We start from the raw sequence: 24,796 nt of genomic DNA, 5'->3' as shown, positions 1-24,796 counted from the left end.
TCAAGCCATAGCATCGTTAAAGCATCAAAAGTGTTTTTAAATGTCAAAACTGCTAGTGATTCTTTGACTTCTCCAGTAAAATATACCCCAGAATATCATTATTTGTACAGAGACCTTCTTGTATTAGTACTACACTATAGTATTTCTGGAATTGTTTTTAGTATATTGTCTCTTAACCTTTCTGAGCATTAGCATTTTTTTTAAAGAAGTTTACTGAAGCGTCTCGGTGTAGCTCTATGCTTTTCCTTGCAAATGTGTTCACTGGAAACATGTGCTCATGGCCTCTCTGCTCTGTAGGGCCGGTTTTTTTGTTTTTTGTTTTGGTCTGTTTTTCCTCCTTAAGTATAGTCACCCAGTGCCTTCCTGATGACTCCTGACCTGCCATTATCTCTTACCACGCTGGTTAGTCCATATATATTACAGCTTCTATGTCACGGGGTTATAGTATAAAGGACGTTGTCGGTATGGTATACCACAGGTAAGTATTTGTGTTCATTTATTGGCAGACCTAAAGCACCTAGGAAGTTGGCAGAGAATGCTTCAACTGTTTGAGCCCACCCCACCCACGAGGGGAGGGAGAGTAGTGCCCCGTCTCCTGATATTGACCAGGCCCAGACCTGGGTGTCACAGCCAGTTGGGGAATGAACCAGCAGATGGAAGATTGCTGTCTGTCTCTCCCTCTCCCTGCTGCTCTGCCTTTCAAGTCGGTCTGTTGAAGACCAACATTGCTGCCTTTAGTAAATAATAGAGATCTCCCTGCAGGTTCACAGGTGAGTTAGTTGAGTCATAGCTCAATTGAGTCACAGGTTATTCTCTTTAAGATTTATTTATTATTTTTATTGGAAAGGCAGATATACAGAGAGGAGGAGACATGGAGAAGAGGATCTTCCGTCCGATGGTTCACTCCCCAAGTGAGCGCAATGGCTAGAGCTGAGCCAATTCGAAGCCAAGAGCTCTTCCAGGTCTCCCACACCGGTGCAGGGTCCCAAGGCCTTGGGGCCATCCTCCACTGCTTTCCCAGGCCACAAGCAGGGAGCTGGATGGGAAGCAGGGCTGCCGGAATTAGAACCGGCACCCATATGGGATCCCGGCATGTTCAAGGCGAGGACTTGAGCCACTATGCTTGCACCGGGCTCATAGGTTATTCTCTTTAACAAGGAATCAAATGATCTGCATGGCCTTTGGAGATTTTCTTTTCAGAAATTAATGTTAAAATTTGTTCGGTGAGAAAACATTTTTAAAAGATTTACTTTCGTTGGAGAGGCAGACCTACAGAGAGAAGGAGAGACAAAGATTTTCCATCTGCTGGTTCACTCCTTGAGTGTCCACAATGGCCAAAGCCAAGCCAAGCCAATCTAATGCCAGGTGCCTTCTCCAGGTCTCCCCAAGTAGATGTTGGGTAGCAAGTCTTTGGGCAATCCTCTGCTGCTTTCCCAGGCAAAAAAAAACAGCCAGTACATGAACCAGTACCCAAATGAGATGCTGACTCTCGCAGGTAAAGGATTAGCCAGTTGAGCCATCCAACTAGCCCCTGACTGGGAAAAAAAAATTAACAGATGTGGACAACTGGAAAGTAAGCAGCAGTGATCCTGTCTACCGTTTGTCACCCACCAGAAATGAGGATGAAGCAAGAGGCATTGTTTTCCTTGACTGGCTCCATCTTTGGGATGATCAGTCTTCCTTAATTTTGTGAAGAAAGCAGTGATTTTAAATTTTCAAAAATTACATGATACTGGCATTCATATAGAGAAGTGAATGTAAAAGCTCCCTACCATTCCAGCTCCCACTTTACAGGGGTTGTTCCTGTTAAAAATAGGCCTATGACCCACTGTGGTCTAGACTGGGAACACAGGATCAGTCTAGAGGAAAATGACACCCTATATCGCAATAAGTCAGCCTTGTCTACTCAATCACAAGTTATCTAGAAGTTTAATCATAAATTCTGCTGAGAAAATATGAATACCTACTATGTGCTAGTCATTGCAGGCAGCTTGCTATTAAATTCGTGCTTCAGAGACAGTATGACTATCCCACATTTAACCAAAGCTTGAAGTTTGCCTAAGCAGACAGGATTCAAAATCTAGATTAAATTTTCCATTTTTTGGGCCCAGCGCCATGGCCTACTGGCTAAAGTCTTCGCCTTGAGAGTGCCAGGATCCCATATGGGCGCCAGTTCTAGTCCTGGCTGCTCCACTTCCCATCTAGCTCCCTGCCTGTGGCCTGGGAAAGCAGTCGAGGACAGCCCAAAGCCTTGGGACCCTGCACCCATGTGGGAGACCTAGAGGAGGTTCCTGATTCCTGGCTTCGAATCCGCACAGCACCGGCCGTTGCGCTCACTTGGGGAGTGAGTCATTGGACGAAAGATCTTCCACTCTGTCTCTCCTCCTCTCTGTATATCTGACTTTGCAATAAAAATAAATTTTTTATAAAAAAATTTTCATTTTTTTACTCCGCCAGTGGCATTTCGCCTCCTTTAATTTTTTCCACCAGAGATATACTTTTCATTAGTATTTTTTTTTAAAGATTTATTTTCATTACAAAGTCAGATATACAGAGAGGAGGAGAGACAGAGAGGAAGATCCTCCATCCGATGATTCACTCCCCAAGTGAGCACAACGGCTGGTACTGTGCCAATCCATGGTCGGGAACCAGGAACCTCCTCTGGGTCTGCCACACGGGTGCAGGGTCCCAGGGCTTTGGGCTGTCCTTGACTGCTTTCCCAGGCCACAAGCAGGGAGCTGGATGGGAAGTGGAGCTGCTGGGATTGTAACTGGCGACCATCTGGGATCCCGGTGCATTTAAGGTGAGGACTTTAACCGCTAGGCCACTGGGCTGAGCCCTCATCAGTATTTTTTTTAAAGATTTATTTTTGTTGGGAAGGCAGATATACAGAGGCAGAAACAGAAAGGAAGATCTTCTGCCCGATGGTTTATTCCTCAAGCAGCCGCAACAGCTGGAGCTGAGCTGATCCGAAGCCAGGAGCCAGGTCTTCTGGGTCTCCCACGTGGGTGCAGGGTCCCAAGGCTTTGGGCCGTCCTCGACTGCTTTCCCAGGTCACAGGGAACTGTGAACTGGCTGGTATTATAGCCCAACCCAACCTGTCCTGCACCCCATCGTGGTTCTCAGATCTGCCAGTGGGTGATATGAAGTGGCCTATCTGGGCCTGCTCCCAGACCTGACCCACATGTATGCCGGCAGCTTCCATAACCTGGCCTGGTGTGGGCTGCTCCCAACTTTGGTTGTTGCACTCACCTACAGGGACTGCATCTTGACAGAGTTCCCCAAATTCCTCTATCAGGTTGCCTTCCAGTGACAGAGCTTGGGCACAACAGTGGGTTCTTGGCCCAGCCTGACCTGGCCTACCTGCTGTCCTGGCAGGAACAGTGGCCTTGCCCAACCAGCCTATACCGATTCTGGTTCTCACTGTTGGGTGCTAGACTCCAACCCTGCCTGGCCTATCCCCAGACTCAGCTCTCATGTGGTTCAGCAAGTGCAGAGACCTATCCCAGCCCTTCACACACCCGCCTTGGCTCCTGCAAGGACCCAGGGTGCTGGTGCCTAGTCCAGTCTGGCATGTCCCAGACCCAGCTCACATCCATACCAAGGGATGCTGCAGTCATGTCCATCCCAGTTCACCACCCCTGTTCCTGCGCTCACACTCATTAGTGGGAACCAGCCTCACTGGGGTGTCCCCTTTGCTATCCAACCAGGCCCACTTCCAGCCACAGACCTTGCACATGCTAGTGGTTGCTCCAACACAGCCCAGCATAACCCATCACCCAGCTTGGCCTTTGCCATCAGCTGCTGCGTGTGGCCTGGTTTGGTCTGAACCCACAGTCCCAACTCTCACTGCTGGGTACTACAGCCTTGAGTTGCCTAGCCTGCACCCCATTCCTGGCTTTCATTCAAACTAGTATGGGGCCCTTGGTAGACATCGGGTGGCTGTTTCTCATCCCTTCCCATTTTGGAAGCTGGGTGTGGCTTCTCTGCTTATTTTTCCCCCTTCCCTCAGATACAGAAAGAAGAAAAAGAAAATTTGGGAACAATGGTTTCACCCACTTTCCCCTAACCCTCGACCCTTCCCACTCTGATCAACTATGTAAACATCATCATCAAAAAAAAAGGTAATGTTAAAAGTGCATTCTGTTCTCCGGTTGCTATACACTGGTGGTATAAGGTAGTGTTGCTCTCCAGTTGTTTCAGTCATGGATGGTATGGGACATTATCCCACATTCATTATTTATTCCCGGAAACCTGACTTTGAACAACTAAACATTTTTTTTTAAAAATCTGTTCAGAACTTATTGTCTACCAAATTCTAAGAAAAAAATCAAAACACCTTTCTTGCATGTATGCATCACAGTCGCTAGGGGGAGTGCTGATTAAACATCAATTCCTGGACCTTGTCCCAAACCTAATGGAAATTTATGTTATGGATAATTCTGACTCTAATCCTTGTAGCTACTTGAATTAGTTAAAATTAAGATTCAGCTTGTTGTTGAAGATATTTAAATGTGCAACAGCCATAAATGGCTACTGTGTGGCATAGCATGGATACAAAGTGTTTACACTGTCAGAGGAAGTGCTATAGGCCAGCCATAGTCCAGACCACATGGAAGGCAGTCAGCAGGGATGAGCTAGACTCTGGCCCAGAGCAAGTGTCAAACTGGAAGAGGAGGGGGTCCATGGACAGAACTACTAGACTCCTCCCATCAAGAGGCAGGTAAAGATTTAATTTTTCTTTAAACTAACATAAGAAGGACAGATAAAGATTCAGTAAAGGGTGTGAGGAAGCAACAGCCAGAGTGAAGTAGAGAAGAAAACATAAGATAGAATCCTAGAGCTCAATATAATTTCTGCAAATGAGCTGCTGAGAACCAGCATGCAGTTTAAACCTAGCTAATGCAGAGGGTACTGCTAAGGCAGAGGTGGCTTCCTAGATGTCTCCCCAATAGGGCATTGCCACGGGTGCAGGTTTCCATGTGACCAAAGCCAGCCTTCCAGAAATTCAAACCAGCCCTTATCTGAGAGTCACTATTTTTTCCCCAGTTTTATCTGTTTTTATTGGGATGGAAGATTAATAGAGAGGAGAGACACAGGGAAAGATATTCCATCAGCTGGCTCACTTCCCAAAGAGCCGCAATGGCTGGCGCTGCACTGATCCCAAGCCAGGAGCCAGGCATATAGGATTACTGGCGCTTAGAGGGGGAGTTAGCCAAGTGGGCCACAGCACTAGGCCCTGGGTCACTATTTTTCAGAAACAAAGTTTTCTTTCCTTCTTTAATAATATGTTTATGTGTTTGAAAGGAAGAGTAACAGAGATTTTTACTTTTTTTAAAAAAAAGATTTATGTATTTTTATTGGAAAGGCAGATTTATAGAGAGAAGGAGAGACAGAAATATTTTCCATCAGCTGGTTTTCTCTCCAAGTGGCTGCAACAACTGGAGCTGAACTATCTGAAGCCAGGATCCAGGAACCTCCTCTGGGTCTCCCACACGGGTGCAGGGTCCCAAGGTTTTGGGACTGCTGCTCTCCCAGGTCACAGGCAGGGAGCTGGAAGGGAAGTGAAGCAGCCGGCACACAAACAGGCACCTGTATGGGACCCCAGTGCATGCAAGGCAAGGACGTTAGCCAGTAGGCTACCATTCCGGGCCCCAGATTTTTGCTTTCTAAATGGCATCAACAGCCAAGTCTGGACCGGGCTGAAACCAGAAACCAGGACTCCCACATGGGAGGCAAGGGCCCAAGTACTTGATCCATTTGTCTTTCACTTCTTTCACTGCTTTCTCAAGAGCATTAGCAGCAGTTGGTTTCAAAGCAGAGCAGCCAGGACCCAAACATATTGTATATTTATATGTGTGAAAGGAGTTTCAGTCCAAGTACACAAATACATACGTATGTGAATGCTAATTTATTAACAAAAACAACAACTTGATGTTTCAACGAACAGTGCATTTGTCTTCTCTGCAGTTTTACTTAAAGAAAAGGCACACTTAACAAAATGATCCCAACTAGAGACTATAATCTCAGTGAAATAAGCCAATACCAAAAGGAGAAATACCATATGTTCTCTCTGATATAAGGCAACCTTCATGCAAAATACAGGATCACTAGATATACAGGTAAACATGAACATAGATACAGTCCTCTAGCAGAACTGCATAACAGAGACCAGCATACCGTAAAGTGAAGATACATTGCAGCTCTACTGCCCAAATAAAAGATGGATTCCCAATGAAACTGTTAAATACATGTTGACAATGGGATGCTGGCTTTTCTACCATTCCTACAATGTCAGTGATACACTTACCTAGTACAATGACAGACTTGTCACAGTTGCTGAAGGACTGCATTTTGGTAATAATACAGGGGGGGAGGGAACAGTGGGGGGGGGAGAGAATAAATGGGGAGGGCAGAGAGGGAGATCCCTGGGCCTAGGGCTCTGCATTGTGAAAAGTCAAAAAAGAAAAGGGGAGAAAGAAGGGCGCATTTACCTAATGTTACTTTGTGACTGTGTAATGAAAACAATGAGAGGCTACTTCAAAAACTTTCAAGGAAGTGGAGTGAAAGCTGAAAGTCAAACCAAAACCGGAGCAGAAGAAATCCACACGCAGTGTCTGTCGTGAAAGTATGTGGTTTTTGTGTGTGTGGTACTTTGAAAAAAAAAAAGTACCAAAAGAAACCTGTGCTTTGCGTTGCACTTTTCCCTGATCTTTTGGAAGTTATCTCCTCTGTCTTGGCCCAATGCAGTGTCTCAGCAGGCCAGCTGGAGACATTCTCCAGGAATATCTCTGTCTTGATCCCTTTTGTTGTAAATACGTCCTTGGCTGGCCAACTCCTTCCTTCCTTTCTGCAAAAGGAGTTCAGTGAGCAAGACTGTGCCAGCAGTGTATTTTATTTATTTATTTATTTTTCAAGTTTCAACCTCAGTTCAATTGTTCCTGAGATTTTCACCCTGATTGAAGGGTGTTGGTTTCCTAAATTCTTTATCCGGCCATTTAGGGGCTTTCTCCTTTCCTCTCCAGAATAGCATTCATTATTGGATTTTTTTGGCAGGGGAGGGAGCATTTTGACTGTTAGAGGACCAGTTTATTTCCAAGTTTCTGAGGGATGCTTCCTTGAAACCCCCAAGTATTGCCAGTAGCTATTTAGATGTAAAGTATTAAATATGCAGGTATGGGACTTGTCAGTGAAAATCCTTGGAGGAGCAAACAGTTTCAGTAAAGTTACAAGAAGGGTAGACAAAAGAATGGAAGTTGAATTCCTCTGTGAGATATTTACTGAATATATAGGAAGTGCCAAGGCCTCGGATTGTAACTTGAGTGAATACAGACGAGCTCCTTGCTTGGATAAGGCTTATTAGAACAGGACGTGTGACATTAATAATCTCATCAATTATTGTCGCATGAGAGCTGTATTGTTGAAGAATCATACAGAGATGCACTTGCCTTGAAGAGGTGGATCTGACTTGGTGCGGAGGCTCGGAAACAACGTTGCTCTAGGAGTGTGAAGGGTGCACAGGGATGTGAAGGGGTGAATGGGATATTTAAGCAAAGCAGAAGGGGCGAGATCTATGGGACGAGACAGCATGCAGCTTCGGCGCTCTCTTAGCACGCCCCTAAGCCTGCGAGGCTGCCGTGCAGGGGGCGCGGAGGACACGGAGACTAAGCAAGCCCGGGGAAGCGGTGCAAATAGTTAGTTAGGGTCCTGAAAAAGGATGGGTCAGAAGGAGTTGTAAGAAAGCGCTCCATTTGGAAACTACTATTCCCAGCAAGCATCGGCAGCTTAGACGGATGTGAGGTAAGGCGCGAGCCGCGACCTTTGAAGGGAAAAAGGAAGTGCCTGGGCGTCTGAGAGCCGGAGAGGCGTTGTTGGGAAGGTAGGGGCGCGGCGCTCCCGGGAGCCCCGGGTGGCCATCGGTGGGCAGCAGCCGTGGCCGCCGGCCGAGCGCCCCGAGACTCGCTGTCGTCACAAGGCGACGGCCATTTCCGCGGGCGGCGGCGGCCCCGGCGGGCGTCGGGAGAGCCGGGGCGCGGGGGGAACCGGGCGACGGGCGGGCCTCAGGCGGTGGCCGGGCGGGCGGCCTGGGCCACCCGGTAATCGCGTCTTTCCCCGGTGTCTCGTCTGCACAGGGAGCAGTATGTCCGCGGAAGCCCCCGAGACAGCCTCCGCGGAGGAGCAGAAGGTGAGTGGCGGACGGGGCAGGGCCCGGCTGGGGCCTGGCAGACGGCCCGCTCCGGCAGCGTGCGCAGGGGACGCGCCTGGAGCCGTGCGCCCGGGCCGCGGGGCGGGAGTCGCCGGGCCTGGGCCTGCGGCGGCACCTGCGCCCCGGCCGGCCGAGTGGAGGCCAGCTCCACCCCTGGCCCTGAGTCACGTTCATGTTCGCGAGAGCCCTGGGCGCAGTCCTTGTTCTGGGAGCTCCACGCTTCCTGCCAAGTTTGATTTGTTCCCTGAAGCTTCCCAACTCTTTGTAAGCGTACCGTTGACTCCAGAGGCTGTCTCCTGGGGACGGGGGACGGTGGTGGTGGCGGCTCTACAGAGCCGACTTGAAAATGCGGGTGCCACCATAGTTGTTTCATTGTCCGGTTTGTAAAGTTGGTCACTGCTGCCTGGCGCGGTTGGGAGGCCTACGCGGGGCGAAGATCGGGTGGCTTACCAGGGCTCCAGATCCGTGTGTGCCACACTGAAATGCGAAAAGTTGGAATTTTTAGAAAGTTTCTTTGTTTGATCAGACTTTTCTCAGAAACATCGGAGTGTTTCTGTACTCCCTAGTGTAGGAATATGTGCTGGGAAAGGTCAGTATGTTTCAGATGGAAAATGTAGCTTCTTCATTCATGAAGGCTTGTGCTTGGTCCTTATTTTAACTATTATTTCCGCCACTTTCTGGGGTACGTGTGGCCGAGCGAGAAAGGAGAAAGGTTCGGGGTTTGTTCCCTAAATTGTTTATGGAGAGTTACCAACAGTTTTTCTTTAAAAACCACACTGTATTCCCATGAAACAGCTGTGAAAGGGTTGCTGCCTCAAGGGGCACCCACTGGACACTGGGCATGCCTTCTAATGTTTCCATATGGTCTTACCCATATTCACCTTTCCTGAGTGCGATGGTTCTGTGATGTGTGAAATAGCTTAAGAAAAGGAAGCAGTAAGATCAGTGAGAAGGCAGGTCAGGTACTGCCTTTTTCGGGGGACTGTCCCGGGGTGACGATTGTGAAATCGTTCCCTTAGTCTTCAGGAAGTTCGGAACGGAGACAGAGGCCTGGCCGGGGTGTCTTACCGCTGGCTTCACACCTGGTGCACAATTACAGGCCTTGTTTTCTTCGTTGGATTTGTTCACGTGTTGATTGCTAGAGTGTAAATGCTTTGACTCGGAACAGCCTAATTGAGGATGTCCTGGGCGACAGCCTTTTAATGAGTGTCCCTGTTTAAAATGTACTTCATTTTCTTTGGCTTTAGCTGCGGTGATTAATGCACACGCCAGCTGTGTTCGTACTAGACCCTAGCTTCTTGAACGTATGGCTGGCTGTACATGTCGGGCTCCTGGCGTGGATGGGAGGAGAATGCAGAGTCACTGCCTGGGAGCCTGTCACCTGTTGCTGCTGCTTAGGAGAACACTTAGATGGCCTGGAAACACTGCGTTCTCTCTGTGCTCCAACTGACCCTTCAGTGAATGCAAGAATACTGTGTTGATACTTTTGTAGTTTGTTAGTAGGTTAACCTGTTGCCTGAAAAATTAAGGTAGATAGTGGGGCTCTGCATGGAGTAAGAACCAAGGCGTTATTTCTCCATCTTGTGCAGTGAAGAAATCTGAATACTATTTTTTTGATTGGGATATTAGATGTGCAAATATAAAAATAAGTTATAGGGCCCGGCGCAGTGGCGCAAGTGGTTAAAGGTCCTCGCCTTGCACGCCCGGGATCCCATATGGGCGCCGGTTCTAATCCCGGCAGCCCCGCTTCCCTTCCAGCTCCCTGCCTGTGGCCTGGGAAAGCAGCAGAGGACGGCCCAAAGCTTTGGGAACCTGCACCCACGTGGGAGACCCGGAAGAGGCTCCTGGCTTCGGATCGGCATAGTATCGGCCCGTCGCGCTCACTTGGGGAGTGAATCATCGGACGGAAGATCTTCCTCTCTGTCTCTCCTCTCTGTATATCCGCCTTTCCAATGAAAAAATAATAAAAATAAAAATCTTTAAAAAATAAGTTATAAACTCCTGTCTCTTGACATTTGTACTGTGTAAAAACTAGTAGGTGCAGACAAAGGTAGTTTAAATTTTTTTTAAAGATTTATTTATTTTTATTGAAAAGTCAGATATACAGAGAGGAAGATCTTCCGTCCAATGGCCGGTGCTGGCGCCAATCCGAACCCAGGAGGCAAGAGTTTCTAGGTCTCCCACATGGGAACAGGGTCCCAAGGCTTTGGGCCATCCTCTACTGCTTTCCCAGGCCACAAGCAGGGAGCTGGATGGGAAGTGGAGTGGCCGGGATTAGAACAGGTGCCCATATGGGATCCCAGTGCTTTCAAGGCGAGGACTTTAGCTGCTAGGCCATGCTGCTGGGTCTATTTAAAAAAAAATTTTTTTTAAGACTTATTTATTTTTATCGGAAAGTCAGATTTACAAAATGAAGGAGAGACAGAGAAAGATCTTCCATCCACTGATTCACTCCCCAAGTAGCCTGAACTTGAAAGGCGAGGATTTTAGCTACTAGGCTACCATGCTGGGCCCCAGTTTAAATTTTTAATGTAATGTGAAATATTGAGAATAGGTTGTAACAATTGTTAAACCTCAGGACTTTTTTGGGGGGATGGCAAATTAACTCCCCTCAGTCATTTAATTATTTTAAAGAATGTATTTGTTGGGGACTTTTGTGGTGGTTCAACGGGCTAATCATCCACCTGTAAGTGCCAGCATCCCATATGTACACCAGTTAATATCCTGGCTGCTCCACTTGTGATCCAGCTCCATGCTTGTGGCCTGGGAAAGCAGGAGAGGATGACCCAGGTCCTTGGGACCCTGCACCCATGTGGGAGATCCTGAGGAGGCTGTTGGCTCACGGCTTCAGGTTAGCTCTGATTGTTGAAACCATTTGGGTGTGAATCAGTGGATGAAAATGGATCTGTCTTTCCCACTCTCTTTCAACCTTTTTTTTTTTTTTAAGATTTGTTTATTTTTATCGAGTGAGAATGAGACAGCTATGCATTTTCCATTCACTAGTTCACTCCCCAGATGAGCTAGCAGCCAGGCCGGAGCCAGGCTGGAGCCAGGAGTTTCTTCTGGGTCTCCTTTATGGTTACAGGGGCCCACAAGCTTGGACCATCTGCTGCTGCTTTTCTCAGGCCGTTAGCAGGGAGCCGTATGGGAAGCGGAGCAGCCAGGACACAACCTGGACTCATGTGGGATGCCAGGGTCACAGGTGGCACTTTGCCTGAGGTGCCACAGTGCCAGCCACTGCCGTATGTTTTTCATGTCTCCAGGATTGACACAGTTACTGTGCGGTGTCCCAGGAGCAGGTGATTGGTGTATCCAAGCTCTTGGACATTTATCATCTTTCCTAGATTGGAAACGGAATCCTGCTGGCTGCTTTGAAAGCACTCGGTTAATTACTGTCTGTCCTGTGCTGTAGGATGTCCGGCCTAGATTCTTCTATCCAGCTGCCCCCTCCCCAATCATAAGTCATTTTCTCATTCCCTTCTCTTCCTGCCTTCCAGTTCTGATAACCACCATTCCATTCTCTACTCATTGGAGAGCAGCTTAAGCTTCCATAGGTGGAGGTACTTAGAAAATTTATGAGAAATGGATTAGAAGATAAGTTTATTTTGTTGCAAGAAAATTTCAAAAGCCAGGTGTGGCTGTTTGTTTTCATAATACAATTCCCTGTAAACTTTTTAAAGTACCTGTGTGTAAGGGAGAACCTCTGAAAACTTGTCTTTTTGTGCTAGGCTTATTTATTTATTAACACTGGCCTCTGGTTCCATGTGCGTGGCTGCAAGTCACAGAATTGAACTCTTTGCTTGTGACTGTGCAGTGTTCCATTGTGTCTTTATCCATTTTGTTGATCCGTTCAGCTGTGCTCGGCTACCTAGGTGTACACACTGTCTCTTGGCTGTTGTGAGTTAGTGTTTGGAAGCAGTCGCATGTAAATGTCTCTTCAGCATACTGATTTAGATTCCGTGGCTTCTGTTCTGTTGCTGGGATCGATGACTCACATGTAGTTCTGTTTCTGTTGTTTGTTTTGTTTTGTTTTGTTTGTGGAATTTTCAAACTATTTTTCATAATGGCTGTAGATATATAGATATATAGATACACACACACACGCATATATATATTTTTTAATTTGAAAGGCAGATTTACAAAAGATCTTCCATCTGCTGGTTCACTCCCCAAATAATTGCAACAGCTGGAGCTGAGCCCATCCTAAGCCAAGAGCCACTCCCAGGTTTCTCATTGGGCCATTCTCTGTTGCTTTCCCAGACATAATCAGAGAGATGGATGGGAAGTGAAGCAGCCAGGACATGAACCTGTACCCATATGGGATGCCAGTGCTTGAAGGTGGAGGATTAGCTAGTTGAATCCTCGCCCCAGCCCCAGCTGCATTCTAATTTACGTTCCCACCAGCAGCAGATTAGAATCCTGCTTGTCTGTGTGTCCTTGCCTGTATTGATTGTCCTGTTTCTCTGATAGTAGCCATCATTCCCTCTTAGGAATAAGTGGTGAGGCCATGTGACATACCAAAGCCCTGGATGGGTTTATATTTTTTTAAAGCATTATTTATTTTTATTGCAAAGTCAGACATACAGAGAGGAGGAGAGACAGAGGAAGATCTTCTGTCCAATAATTCACTCCCACAGTGACCGCAACGGCCGGAGCTGAGCTGATCCGAAGCTAGGAGCCAAGAGCTTCTTCTGGGTGTCCTACACGGGTGCAGGGTGCCAAGGCTTTGGGCCGTCCTCGACTGCTTTCCCGGGCCACAGGCAGGGAGCTGGATGGGAAGCAGGGCAGCCATTAGAACCAGTGCCCATATGGGATCCTGGTGTGTTCAAGACGAGGACTTTAGCTGCTAGGCCACTGTGCTGGGCTCCAAATTTACATTTTAAATGTAATATCGTTCTGTTATCATTGCTCTGTGGAGTAGTCTGTTGAGCATCTGTCTGTTGGAAATCCAGACAGGAAGTCACCCAGCTTTAGTTAGATATGACATGGCAATTCAGCAGCCCCAGAATACACTTGGTTTCTGTTTTGAATGTTTTTATAGAGACCTCATTAATCTGTCATCTTTGAATTCCATTTTTAATAACACTAATCATGAGGGATGTAGGCACACTGGTGCTGTGGGGTAGAAGAGGCACCTGGAAAATTAAAAATCATCCTAATATCATTGCTGGCAGTTTGAGCCCAGGGCCCCTGAATTATATCTGTATCTCTTTCGCCCCTACAGCCAGCACAGAGCTCGACATTATTCATAAATTTTTGGGTTAATTCTTTTTTCTCATAACTTTTCCACTGAGTGCTTTCCAAAGAATTACAAATGGCAGTGCTAGTAGTTAGGATTCAACAGTGGGAGGACAGTATCAAACTTTAATCTATACGCACCCCAAAAATGACCAGACTACAGGGGAATGTGTCTGTCATCATCATGTATATATAGGCTTTTTTTTTTTTTAATTTAAAGGCAGATTTACAGAGAGAAAGAGCAAGGTCAGTCTTGCATCTGCTGGTTCACTTCTCAGATGGTCAAAACAGCTGGAGCTGAGCTGACCCAAGCCCGGAGTCACTTCCTGGCCTCCCATGTGGGTGCAGGTGCCCAAGGACTTGAGCCATTCTCTGCTGCTTTTCCATGCCATGAGCAGGGAGCTGGATAATTGGCACAGCCAGGACATGAGCCGGCACCCATATGATACACCAGCACTTGCAAGTAGAGAATTAGCATACTAAACTGCTAAGATTTTGTAAAGATCTCAGTACCATGTTTTCTAGAGGGTATACACTAGTCAGTTAAAGATATTTTGGAAAGGATAACCAAAGTAGATCTGTTTACTAAAATATTTATTTGAAAAAATACACTTGATAACTTTGTGAGTGGTAGAAAAGGAACGGAACCGTTATTTAAATCTTAGTAGTTTTCAATTTGAGAAGCAGAGAGCCCCATCTGCCCAGATACCTGCTGCAGCCAGGTCTGAGACCGGGGCTGACGCCGAGAGCTGGGGGAGCAATCTGCAGTCCTGTGAGCCACTCCCCTGCCTCTCAGGGGATGTGTTACGGGAAAGATGGAGTCAGGAGGTAGAGGTGGGAATTGAACCCAGATAGTACAACACGGAGTGCAGGCATCTCAGCTGCGAGGTTGAAAGTTCACTGCAGAACTCTGAAGTCACAGGTCAGGTGTTTGGCACAGTGATTAAGTTGCCATTTGGAGTACCTGCATCTCATATTGCAGTGTCTGGGTTTGTGTTCTGCTCTACCTCTGCTTCTAGCTTCCCAGTGGTACAGGCCCTAAGAGAGCAGGTGGTGACCTGCCACTCCTGGCGGACCTGGCTTTGCTCTAGGCCTGGCTGATAGGGTGCAAATTGGGCAATGAAACAGATGCAAGATCTTTCCATATCTTTGTTTCTCTGCCTTTGAAAAAAGAAGGGGCATGTCCTAGGTAAAGGTTTTACTTAATAACTGATCACATACATGATGGTTTTCCCTAAGATTTTTATCTTCTAGTAATATCTTTACCATCCTAGATTGTGCCAGAACACTGAGATGTTTACATGACAGCTTCCCTGACTTCGTGACATGTCCCACCATTGGACAATGTGGAACTATGCTTTCACATGTTGTTGGTTTGGCTGTTCATTATTTCCCTGTATGTCCTGTGTATAGAGATTGCATTTAATGTTTGACTTTTCTGATTGCATTTAATGTTTGACTTTTCAGCCCCAGATCACTAAAAGACTCAGCATTTTCTGTTAATCTTAATGTGAAGATTTTAAAAAATACTTAATTTGAAAGACAGAGGGGATGGCTGGTTGGGGCATCTGGTTTAGACCCCAAGTGCCTGGGCCTCTGGGGCTAGAGCAGCCTGGTCCCAAGGGTTTGGAATTTAATCCAGGACTCTTGTGAGCCAAAGTAGGCTCTCTGGGTGTGCCTATTGGCATGAATCTGGGACTTCAGAACTGAGCTGGTACTCAAACCCCAGCACTCAGATGTAAGATATGGGTGTCCTAAATGGGGCCTTAATTGCTGCACTAAACACCTTTCCAGTGTGTTCTGTTTCTGGTCAGAGTGAGCAGGACTTTGCTCAGTGTGCAGCTACTGCTTCTTAGTGCAGTAGAGGTCAAATGCTTCTCTTAGATCTGAAAAGTTGTCTACAGTAGTTAGGATTACATGAAGTCTCAAAGATAAGCTAATGATGTATTAGATGTTTAAAATTTCTCAACTTCATGGAGACAGTTGAAGTACATTGTATTTACCCATTCAGTGGACTAAACATTCCTTAATTGCCAGGCACGGGGCAAACAGCAAGGACTTAATAAGACAGCAGTAATTTTCCGTGGAGGTGAATAGCATTTTCAACTCTTCTGACAGTACCTCCCAGAAGATTGGTTGACTTTCATTAATCCTCGGCTTGTTCACCAGTGAATGCAGCAGTGATGTCCTGCTGAGCAGAGGGAGAATGTGCTTACAGTGGTTAGATTTTTACTGCTGATGTTGTGTAACTTCTGTAGGCTGAAAGATGGCCACTCAGACATCATTGCCATCAGACCATAGCTGACTACAAAACAACCCTCTTTATTTAAAAAAAAAATTTTTTTTCTATACTTCACAGGTGGAGGAGAGGTAGAACAGAGAGGTCTTCCGTCCACTGGTTCACTCCTCAAATGGCCACAGCCAGCAGAGCTGATCTGGAACCAGGAGCTTCCTCTGGGTCTCCCACCTGGGTACAGGGTCCCAAGCTTTGGGCCATCCTCCATTTTTTTCCAGGCCACAAGCAGGGAGCTGGATGGGAAGTGGAGCAGCTGGGACACCACTGGTACCCATATGGGATGTTGGTCCCTGAAGGTGGAAGAATAGCCTGTTGAGTCACCGCACCAGCCTCTACAAAGCAATCTTTAATTATTTGGATGTGTGGATCATATATAACTCATAATAACTGCTCATACTTAACACTGATAAAGTGCTAAGCCATATGCTGGGTATAGAATATTTAAAGGTGGGCCTGGCGGCATGGCCTAGTGGCTAAAGTCCTCACCTTGCACATGCCAGGATCCCATATGGATGCTGGTTCCTGTCCCAGATGCTCTGCTTCCCATCCAGCTACCTGCTTGTGGCTTGGGAAAGCAGTCAAGGATGACCCAAAGCCTTGGGACCCTGTATCCGCGTGGGAGACTGGAACAGCTTCCTGGCTCCTGGCTTCAGATCAGCTCAGCTCTAGCCATTGCGGTCACTTGGAGAGTGAATCATCAGACAGAAGATCTTCCTCTGTCTCTGCTCCTCTCTGTATATCTGACTTTGCAATGAAAATAAATAAATCTTTAAAATAATTACAGGAAATCCAACATTAGGTCCCTCCTCACAGTTGCACTTACAACACTAGAAGCACTGTGCAGATCAACTGTGACATGAGGTTACCCACCTTCCACTGAATTGGTAGCCTTGGATTTATCTTATTTCTCTGGCTTTTGTGATGAATATAGTATAAACTTATCTTTCATGAGATTGGGTTGTTTAGTAGGCATAATGCTAGAGAAGGCATAATCATACTGGTGACTACTCCACCAGTTCTTGGTAGTTTACGGAGCCACTTTTTATTTCAAAGGATGAATAAGATGATTCTTCAGTGGAGTGGCAAATCAAGTAGTAGACTTGTTGTTGGGGTTGAGTTTGCATTTAAAATGTTATAATGATGGTTAGTATTTGTTCTGCTTATACTCCCGAAGATACCGAAGAACGAGACCAATGGTTTGCCTTACATACCTGACAGTTCACTTGTCTTTGGGGCCTACTGTTCTTGAATTACTGGCAGAATCCCATCTCTTTGGTGGTGGTGGTGGTGGCTTAATAATAATAATAATAGGGCCCAGCGGCGTGGCCTAGTGGCTGGAGTCCTAGCCTTGAACGCACCGGGATCCCAGATGGGCACCAGTTCTAATCCCAACAGCTCTACTTCCCATCCAGCTCCCTGCTTGTGGCCTGGGAAAGCAGAAGAGGACAGCCCAAAGCCTTGGGACCCTGCACCTGTGTGGGATACCTGGAAGAAGTTCCTGGATCCTGGGTTCGGATCCGCGCAGCACTGGCCGTTGTGCTCACTTGGGGAGTGAATCATCGGACGGAGGATCTTCCTCTCTGTCTCTCCTCCTGTCTGTATATCTGACTTTCCAATAAATAATTAAATCTTTTTAAAAAATAATAATAAAAAAAATTTATTTATCTTATTATCATAATAACAATGATTATTGTTATTATTTTACTTGAAAGGCAGATTTACAGTGAGAAAAGGAAAGAGATCTCACATTTACTGATTTACTCCCCAGATGGCCAAAATGGCCGGAGCTGGGCTGGTCCACAGCCAGGAGAGAGCCTGGAGTTTCTGCCGGGTGTCCCATGTGGATGCAGCAGCCCAAGGAGCTGGTCCACCTTCTGCTACTTTTCCAGGCACAATAACAGGAAGCTGGATCTGGAGGTGAAGCAGCTGGGATACACAAATCGGTGCCTGTGTGGGACACTGGTGTCACAGCAGAGAGGCTTCAGCTACTGTGCCTTGTTGTTGGCTTCGATCATTTCTGTTAACTCTGACAGCACACAGTTGAATTTTGCATATGTCAAGTGAATGATATGATCACTATATATAGAAAGACTGATGTATGAAGTTACAGTGTGGTTGTGGGAAGAATACTTAAATAGAACATACATAAAAACAGGAGAACAGCAGCAGCACACCCTCCCTCTGTTCTCACCCCAGCCCTCTAAGATTGAAAATGAGAGTCTTGGGCAGGAATTTGACCTGGCATCTAGATGCCTCTGTCCTGGGCTCAGTGAGATGGCTCAGTGGCTAAATCCTCACCTTGCAACTATTGGGATTCCATATGGGCACCAGTTTGTGTCCCAGCTGCTCCACTTATCCGGCCCCCTGCTTGTGGCCAGGTAAAGCAGTAGAGGATAGGATGAAGCTTTGGGACCCCGTACATGCATGGGTGACCTGGAAGAAGCTCCTGGCTCCTGGCCATAGATCAGCTCAGCTCCAACCATGTGGCCACTTGAGTTCACCAGCAGATGGAAGATCTTTCTGATTCCATTGCTGACCGGCCGAGCCCTGGCTGTCACAGGCATTTAGGGGAGTCGATGGAAGCTTGCTCTGTGTGCCTACCTCTCTGTGCTCAAATATGTAGATAGGTATTTTTCAAAAGAGAGACAGCAACAGATGAGGAAGTTGTGTTAAGATGAGAAAAGTGTTGACACTATATAAAGGGATAAAGCCAGTTATGCAGCATGTTTGAATACCATTTTAAGGGAAATCTAAAAAGTATGCAAATTTTTTTTCAGTTTCTAGATTATTTACTTAATGCACAAAACATTTTGACATGGATGGATATAACAATGCTGCTTTGCACTATGTATGAATAACCTAGAATAAAGAATCAAGATAGGTAAAGCTGTGTGACTTTGCTGATCCTTTAGCTGGGAAGTGTGCCTTGCCAAATGCCCAGCCTTGCCCTTACAGGATAGCTTCCTCTTCCTTTCACTCATCTGCAGTACTTACATAAAGTATTGCAATTACATACTTACATAAAATATTCTGCTTACCTGTGCTATGTGGCACTTTGAGGGAAAATAGTGTAAGTCAAGAATAGTGTTAAAAATGAACAGGGTTATGATATCGACAGTCTGATGAGAAAATAGACTTTTGATACTTTAGAGAATGGAGTCTTTGACACGATCAGAATTTGTCATTCTAAACAATAAAATATACATATGTGAAGACTTTGTTAAGATGATGTATCTTTATAAATATTCAAGGAAAACATGCAGTAAATAAGTTGTTAGTTTCTAGTAGATAATGTAAGGAGCGTCAAATCATGCATAATTTTGAATAAATGGATAATCAGACCTTTCAGATCTTTACAGTGTTTTGGATGGTTGTCTAAATATAGCCCAGGAGCTGAAGAGTTCCATAGAAGGTGACTAACTGTAGATGTGTCATACATGACTGGAAAGCAAGGCTTCAGAGCTGAGCTCTGGGTATTTTTATCCGGTGTGTGGGGTGTCGCACATGCATCACAGCTATAATGGACCTATCACATGGATCATTGGAAGCCAGAGATGACTTAAAGGCTGCTGTGCCGGGGTTCTCAGGCAGCTGCTGTGCTTCTTGGTATCTGACAGTCAAGTCAGTATCTGACTTATTGGAAATAGCTGATTTTAACAGAGAAGTAATCATTTAAATTTTTTTCCCCCAGGAAATGGAAGATAAAGTGACTAGTCCAGAGAAAGCTGAAGAAGCAAAATTAAAAGCAAGATATCCTCATCTGGGACAAAAGCCTGGAGGTTCAGATTTCTTAAGAAAACGATTGCAGAAAGGGGTAAGTTGTTGTGTATGATCCTCAGGGTTTAAGTTCTGTAAACTCAGTTACCATCAGAGATTGGAAAATAACTGTGTCATATGTCTGTCTCTGTGTATGTGTATTATTTTCTGTTTCATATTGGTCATTCCATAAATGTCAATAGAAATCTCTGATGTCTTAAATTATGAACAATTTTAAGCATGTACAATAAGGCAGGAATAATGTGATACAAACCCAATGTCCTCACCTAGAGTGAATGTGTTAATATTTTCATGATATTTCTTCAGTTTTATCATTGTAAGAAAGAAAACGTGGGTAGATACAGTTAAAACCTGTGTACATTTACCCCTTCCCCACTGAAAAAATATCCCCTATCCTTTTGTTTTACTTTTGCCTATAATCTATTATCCTTTTGCCCATAATTTTAATGTTTAAAAATTTTAGAGGTGAGACCTACAGAGCATTCAAAGGCTTAAAATGAATTTTACTTGGAAGAAATGGTAAACTAAAGTACAGGTTACTTTATCCTTCAGGTAATATGTTTCACAGTTACTCTGATGTGGTTAATTCATTGTAGTTTTACTAGTTCAGATTACTGGAAACATTTTATTCAAAATTAGTCATGCTTTGTCAGGTGTACAGTATCCTTTCTCAGTGCCATTGGATTGAGGGATTGTTGCTTGCCTCTTCCCTTTCCTCTGTTCTGTGAAATTGGGAGGGCTCCGTCTTGAGCTTAATCACAGTTAAATTACTTACCAGCTAGGGAACATTTCCTAAATGTTATTTAGGAAAGATAATTATTGACTAAGAAGCCAAATCAGATTTGCCCTTACATGAGATCTTAAAAATGCAAGTATCCCCTGCTTGCTTTAAAAAATGTGTGTTATCCATGGTTATGTATAAATTGCTTTCCCAAATCAAAAAAGATTTTAACAGATCTTTAAATTGGCAAATAATAGAGTGGATGGTGTTTTTCTCTTACGTGAAAAAATAACATTCAGACCTTTGAAGTAATGGCAGGGAGAAATTGTACCAAATATATAAATATGTAAGCCTGTGTGTCATGAGATGTGATCTGGAAGGTTAATATGATAATAATCAATGTTAATATTTATGAAAATGAAAGAAAACTTTGAAATGTACAAGAAACACAGTGCCCCTGGATAAAGGATTTTTTTTTTTAATATCTGTTGAGGCTGAAATAATGACATTGGCAAATTCTTTGTTGTGTTTAAACATTTAAATTTACTACTTTTATTTTCAAAAGGGATGTGGAACAAATCCACATAAATGTTCACATTCTCTAAAAAGATATAAGTATGAAGAGAAATTTTTGAGTTTGAAGATTTTAAACATTTTTATAGCTAACAAAAATAAAAGGGATAAGTAAAACTAGCTACGTAGGTGTGAATGTACCAGTTATGAAATAAATTATATAATCTTGACTATTAACATATTGGATTTCTGATTTATTAATGTTTTGGAAACTCTTTGCTAATCTAGCATAACTTAGGTTAATAGCCTTTCTTCCAGGAGTGGAGCTATTATTGTAATTTTTCTCCAGCTTTAACTATTTGTAACTTCCTAAAAGTATTCTTAAAATCAGAATTTATAATATCTTAGAAGTGGTGTTGTTAGCTCTCTGATTGTGGCCTGGGAAAGCAGTCGAGGACGGCCCAAAGCCTTGGCACCCTGCACCGGTGTGGGAGACCTGGAAGAAACTCCTGGCTCCTGGCTTCAGCTTGGCTCAGCTCCAGTCATTGTGGCCACTTAGAGAGTGAGTCAGCAGATGAAAGATCTTCCTCTGTATATCTGATGTTCCAATAAAATTAAATAAATCTTAAAAAAAAAAAGAAATGATGGTGTTGATGTAAATAATTGGCAATGAAGACAGTGCCAATTTCATTGTGAAATATATAGAATTTGAAATATCAATCCTTTTATATTATGGAAATAAGGTTTTGACTTAAGTTATAGCAGTAAAATATTTTGATGAATTGAATTCAATGAGAGTCCTGTGTTTAAATTTTCTTCTGTCAGAATAGCTAGCAAGATTGGCAAGTTACTTTAAAATCTTGAGTTTCCTTGTCACAGATTATATAGTACTATCAGCTTAGGTCCCTTTCTGTCCTGTACTCACTCACATTATTTATATTTTTCGTAGCCTTTCAGCAGCCTGTCAGGCTAGAAGGGGCAGCAAGAAGCAGTCCAGCCTGTTTTCTTGTTTGTGGAATTGGTGAAATCCCAAGGGTTCCGTCTCAAGAGGCTTTAAGCCTGACTTCAGATGCCCATGTGACATCGAGACGAATGTCAGTACCTTGTTATGCGCAGCCTCTAAGTCTAGGGGGAAGGATGCTTGTAGGATCATCATCCAGATTATCTGGACAATATGGACAGCTCCAGTCTCCGTGAGTCCTAATCTGAGAAACAAACCGCTTCACTCCTCCTCCTCGGAAGCTGGACTCTGCCAGCCTTGTCAGGTCTCTGCCTTCACTGATCATGTCATGCAGACTTGATGCCTTTGGCAGCAACTGGTTTCTTTTTAGGGAAGTTCTAATTATTAGTCATTGATTTTAGTGTATTTCTGTTGCCACAAAAAATGAATTTGATTTCTTTTGCCCAAGCAGAGTAGTCTAATCTGCATTTCAATGAAATCACCTTATCATGAAGTTTTGCTTACTTCTCTTAAAACTGAGTTTATTACACTTGGGGAAGTCTGCTAAAATTTGCACTTTTCAGGTTGCTTTGTTCTTGAGTCCACTGAACTCAAACAGCTCTAGTACAGTATATAAATACAATATAATATATTACAGCAAAAATTCCTAAATTTCTTTTTCTGTACCCATTTGAAAACAAAAGGCAGAAATGAAGTGTAAGAAGGCTGGTCCTGAGATTTATGTATTTATTTAAAAACCAGCGTTACAGTTGGAGATAGAGAAATCTTCCGTTTGCTCTTTTATTCCCCAAATGGCCAGAACAAAGCTAGGAACCAGGATCTTCATCTGAGCACACTCTGCCTGATCCCAGAAAAGCAATTTCTAAGCATAGGCTCTTTGGCTTGCCAAAATGGTCCCTGAAGGAGGCAGCCATGGAGACATTTTCTCCAGGCCATGTGATCTGACAGTGATCTGTGAGTTCCCAGTACTTGATGTTAACCCATGCTGTCTGACATGCTGACCCTCTAATCTGCTGCTGGGACCCTCTGTTCCTATGTTTTGTCGTATTTGCTATGATTTCCAGCAAATTTCTTTCTTTCATTTTGGCACTTGTGTTTACCTGTATTCTTACCCAGTGCTCATGCTCAAATTAATGTTGTAAATTCTTGAGAAGATGTTCGTCCCAAATGATAGAGAACTAATAACTGAAAAGTAATAGTTTCAGTAACTGTAAGGTTGAGTGGGGGTGAGTGGCAAATCCTAAATTACAAATTGGCGAATGGTTTTATTTTCAAAATCAGTGATATAAGAATTTCAGCCTGGCTATTTCATTTAGCAAATATTAAGTGTGAAGTTTGTTTTGTTTTGTTTTTCATTACATTTGTTCTTATTGGAAAGACAGATTTACAGAGAGGAGGATAGACAGAAGGATTTTCCATCTGCTGGATCACTCTGCAAGTGGCACAACAAAGCTGAGCCTATCTGCAACCGAGAGCTTCTTCTGGGTCTAATATGTGGGTACAGGGTCCCGAGGCTTTGGGCCATGCTGCGCTGCTTTCCCAGGCCACAAGCAGGGAGCTGGATAGGAAGTGAAGCAGCTGACACAACCAGTGCCCACATGGAGTCCCATCTCTTGAAGGGGGAGACTTAGCCAGTTTAGCTACTGCTTATTTATTCTGTCAGTGTAGGGTCCCATCTACACCTAAAATAAGCAAAATTGAACATGAAAGCTTTCAAAATCTAATCTGATTTTTGTTTTCAATTTATAGCAAAAATATTTTGATTCTGGGGATTACAACATGGCAAAAGCAAAAATGAAGAACAAGCAACTTCCTGCTGCAGCCCCGGATAAAACGGAGGTCACTGGCGATCACATTCCCACTCCTCAGGACCTTCCTCAGCGGAAACCCTCCCTTGTTGCTAGCAAGCTGGCTGGCTGATTAAAAGAGCTGAACTGCATGAATCTCCTGATTCCCGTGTTTTCTCCTTACTGTATCACCTATCCACACCTTACTTCCTTTTGTTCTCTAAGTCATTTGAAACTGACAGCTTTGCAGGTAGTGGTAGCTTTTGCTGCTATTGTAAGGGAATATACATGTGTAGAGTTTTTGATTAGTTAAACAGTGCACTGATGACAAAGACACGTTAGAGCAACATAATCTACTTGAAAATAATTGTATATATTACCTAACTCCCAGTGTAGCACCCAACAAGTAACAAGTTTTACAGTTGTAACGGTTTGGCTTTACTTACTTCATCTTAAGTACAGCTTTGTATGTTACTCTAATTTAACATAACCTCTATTGTATTTCTTCTGTATTTCCCTTTTGGATTTTGTAAAACAGAAGTTTAAGACCACAAGTGGTAAGAAAAGTCAGATAATTCAAACACAATTAGATGGATTTCGAAAGATTTGTATTTCTGTGCTTAAACTTGAACGGCCTTAAACCTGTTTCAGCTTTAACAGTAGAATTTGACTTGGGCAATATTTGCCCATTCTGTTGTTTCCTGTGTGACTCAGTGCTTAACAGCTGCCGTCGGAGCTAGTGTTCTAACACAGTCCTGTAATGTTAGAATCCCTTTTGTTGTTGAAGATGTGAATGACGTATGCATGTGCATTGACTGTTGAATTCACTTTTGTGCCATTTTTTGTAAATATAATAGTTTTGCACAACCTTTCACAAATGTCTGTATTAATTTCACAAATTAAAATGGAGTTAATGTGCCAACCAGAAGCACAAGAGTTATACACAAAACCCTCTCATTACAGCCTTTCTAACAGTTTACAATCTTGGGCTCATGGAGTACCAAACTGAAATCTGCTCAGTCTATCATAGACTTAGCTATGTTGTGTGTTTGTTTCCAATATCCATGACTTTCAGTGGCCTTGTCCAGGTGTGAGATATTGCTTAGGCGTATCTTTGGTCCTATGCAGAATATTGCATTTTCAGAACTTGCCTGAAAATAACAGGTCATATAATTTACATAAACTTTTTAAATGCAGATACTTTTACTTTCATACTCAGCTTCGGGGATGCTACGAGTAGAGGCTTTCTTACTTGGCCCTCTGTCCTCCCCCTATTCCCTACCCCATCTTCTTTGAT

At 44.3% G+C, this 24,796-nt stretch overlaps 1 protein-coding gene across 2 annotated transcripts; it reads left to right on the top strand.

Moving 5' to 3' along the window:
* The first annotated feature begins 7,800 nt into the window (after positions 1 to 7,800).
* Positions 7,801 to 24,371, top strand: ARPP19 (cAMP regulated phosphoprotein 19). Of its 2 annotated transcripts, XM_040968718.1 has the most exons (4): positions 7,801 to 7,879; positions 8,133 to 8,185; positions 19,432 to 19,554; positions 23,462 to 24,371. In XM_040968718.1, the coding sequence occupies exons 2-4, from the start codon at positions 8,141 to 8,143 to the stop codon at positions 23,630 to 23,632; spliced, it is 339 nt and encodes a 112-aa protein (XP_040824652.1). In that variant the 5' UTR covers positions 7,801 to 7,879; positions 8,133 to 8,140; the 3' UTR covers positions 23,633 to 24,371. The 2 variants fall into 2 exon arrangements, with proteins under 2 accessions (XP_040824652.1, XP_040824653.1); XM_040968719.1 differs by lacking the exons at positions 7,801 to 7,879; positions 8,133 to 8,185 and adding an exon at positions 18,975 to 19,346.
* Positions 24,372 to 24,796: the final 425 nt, after the last annotated feature.

Source organism: Ochotona curzoniae, unplaced genomic scaffold (assembly GCF_017591425.1).
Source record: "Ochotona curzoniae isolate NIBS_2020 unplaced genomic scaffold, NIBS_Ocur_1.0 scaffold_4701, whole genome shotgun sequence".
NCBI classification, from domain to species: Eukaryota; Metazoa; Chordata; class Mammalia; order Lagomorpha; family Ochotonidae; genus Ochotona; species Ochotona curzoniae.
Note: the sequence above shows the minus strand (reverse complement) of the source record. Positions and strands in the feature narration are given on the sequence as shown.

Excerpts from the sequence above, each read along its gene's own strand:
- ARPP19 (XM_040968718.1), top strand. The coding sequence starts at position 8,141 with ATGTCCGCGGAAGCCCCCGAGACAGCCTCCGCGGAGGAGCAGAAG. Across the intron at positions 8,186-19,431 it reads CCTCCGCGGAGGAGCAGAAG|GAAATGGAAGATAAAGTGAC; the intron begins GTGAGTGGCGGA and ends TTTTTCCCCCAG. Across the intron at positions 19,555-23,461 it reads GAAAACGATTGCAGAAAGGG|CAAAAATATTTTGATTCTGG; the intron begins GTAAGTTGTTGT and ends TTCAATTTATAG.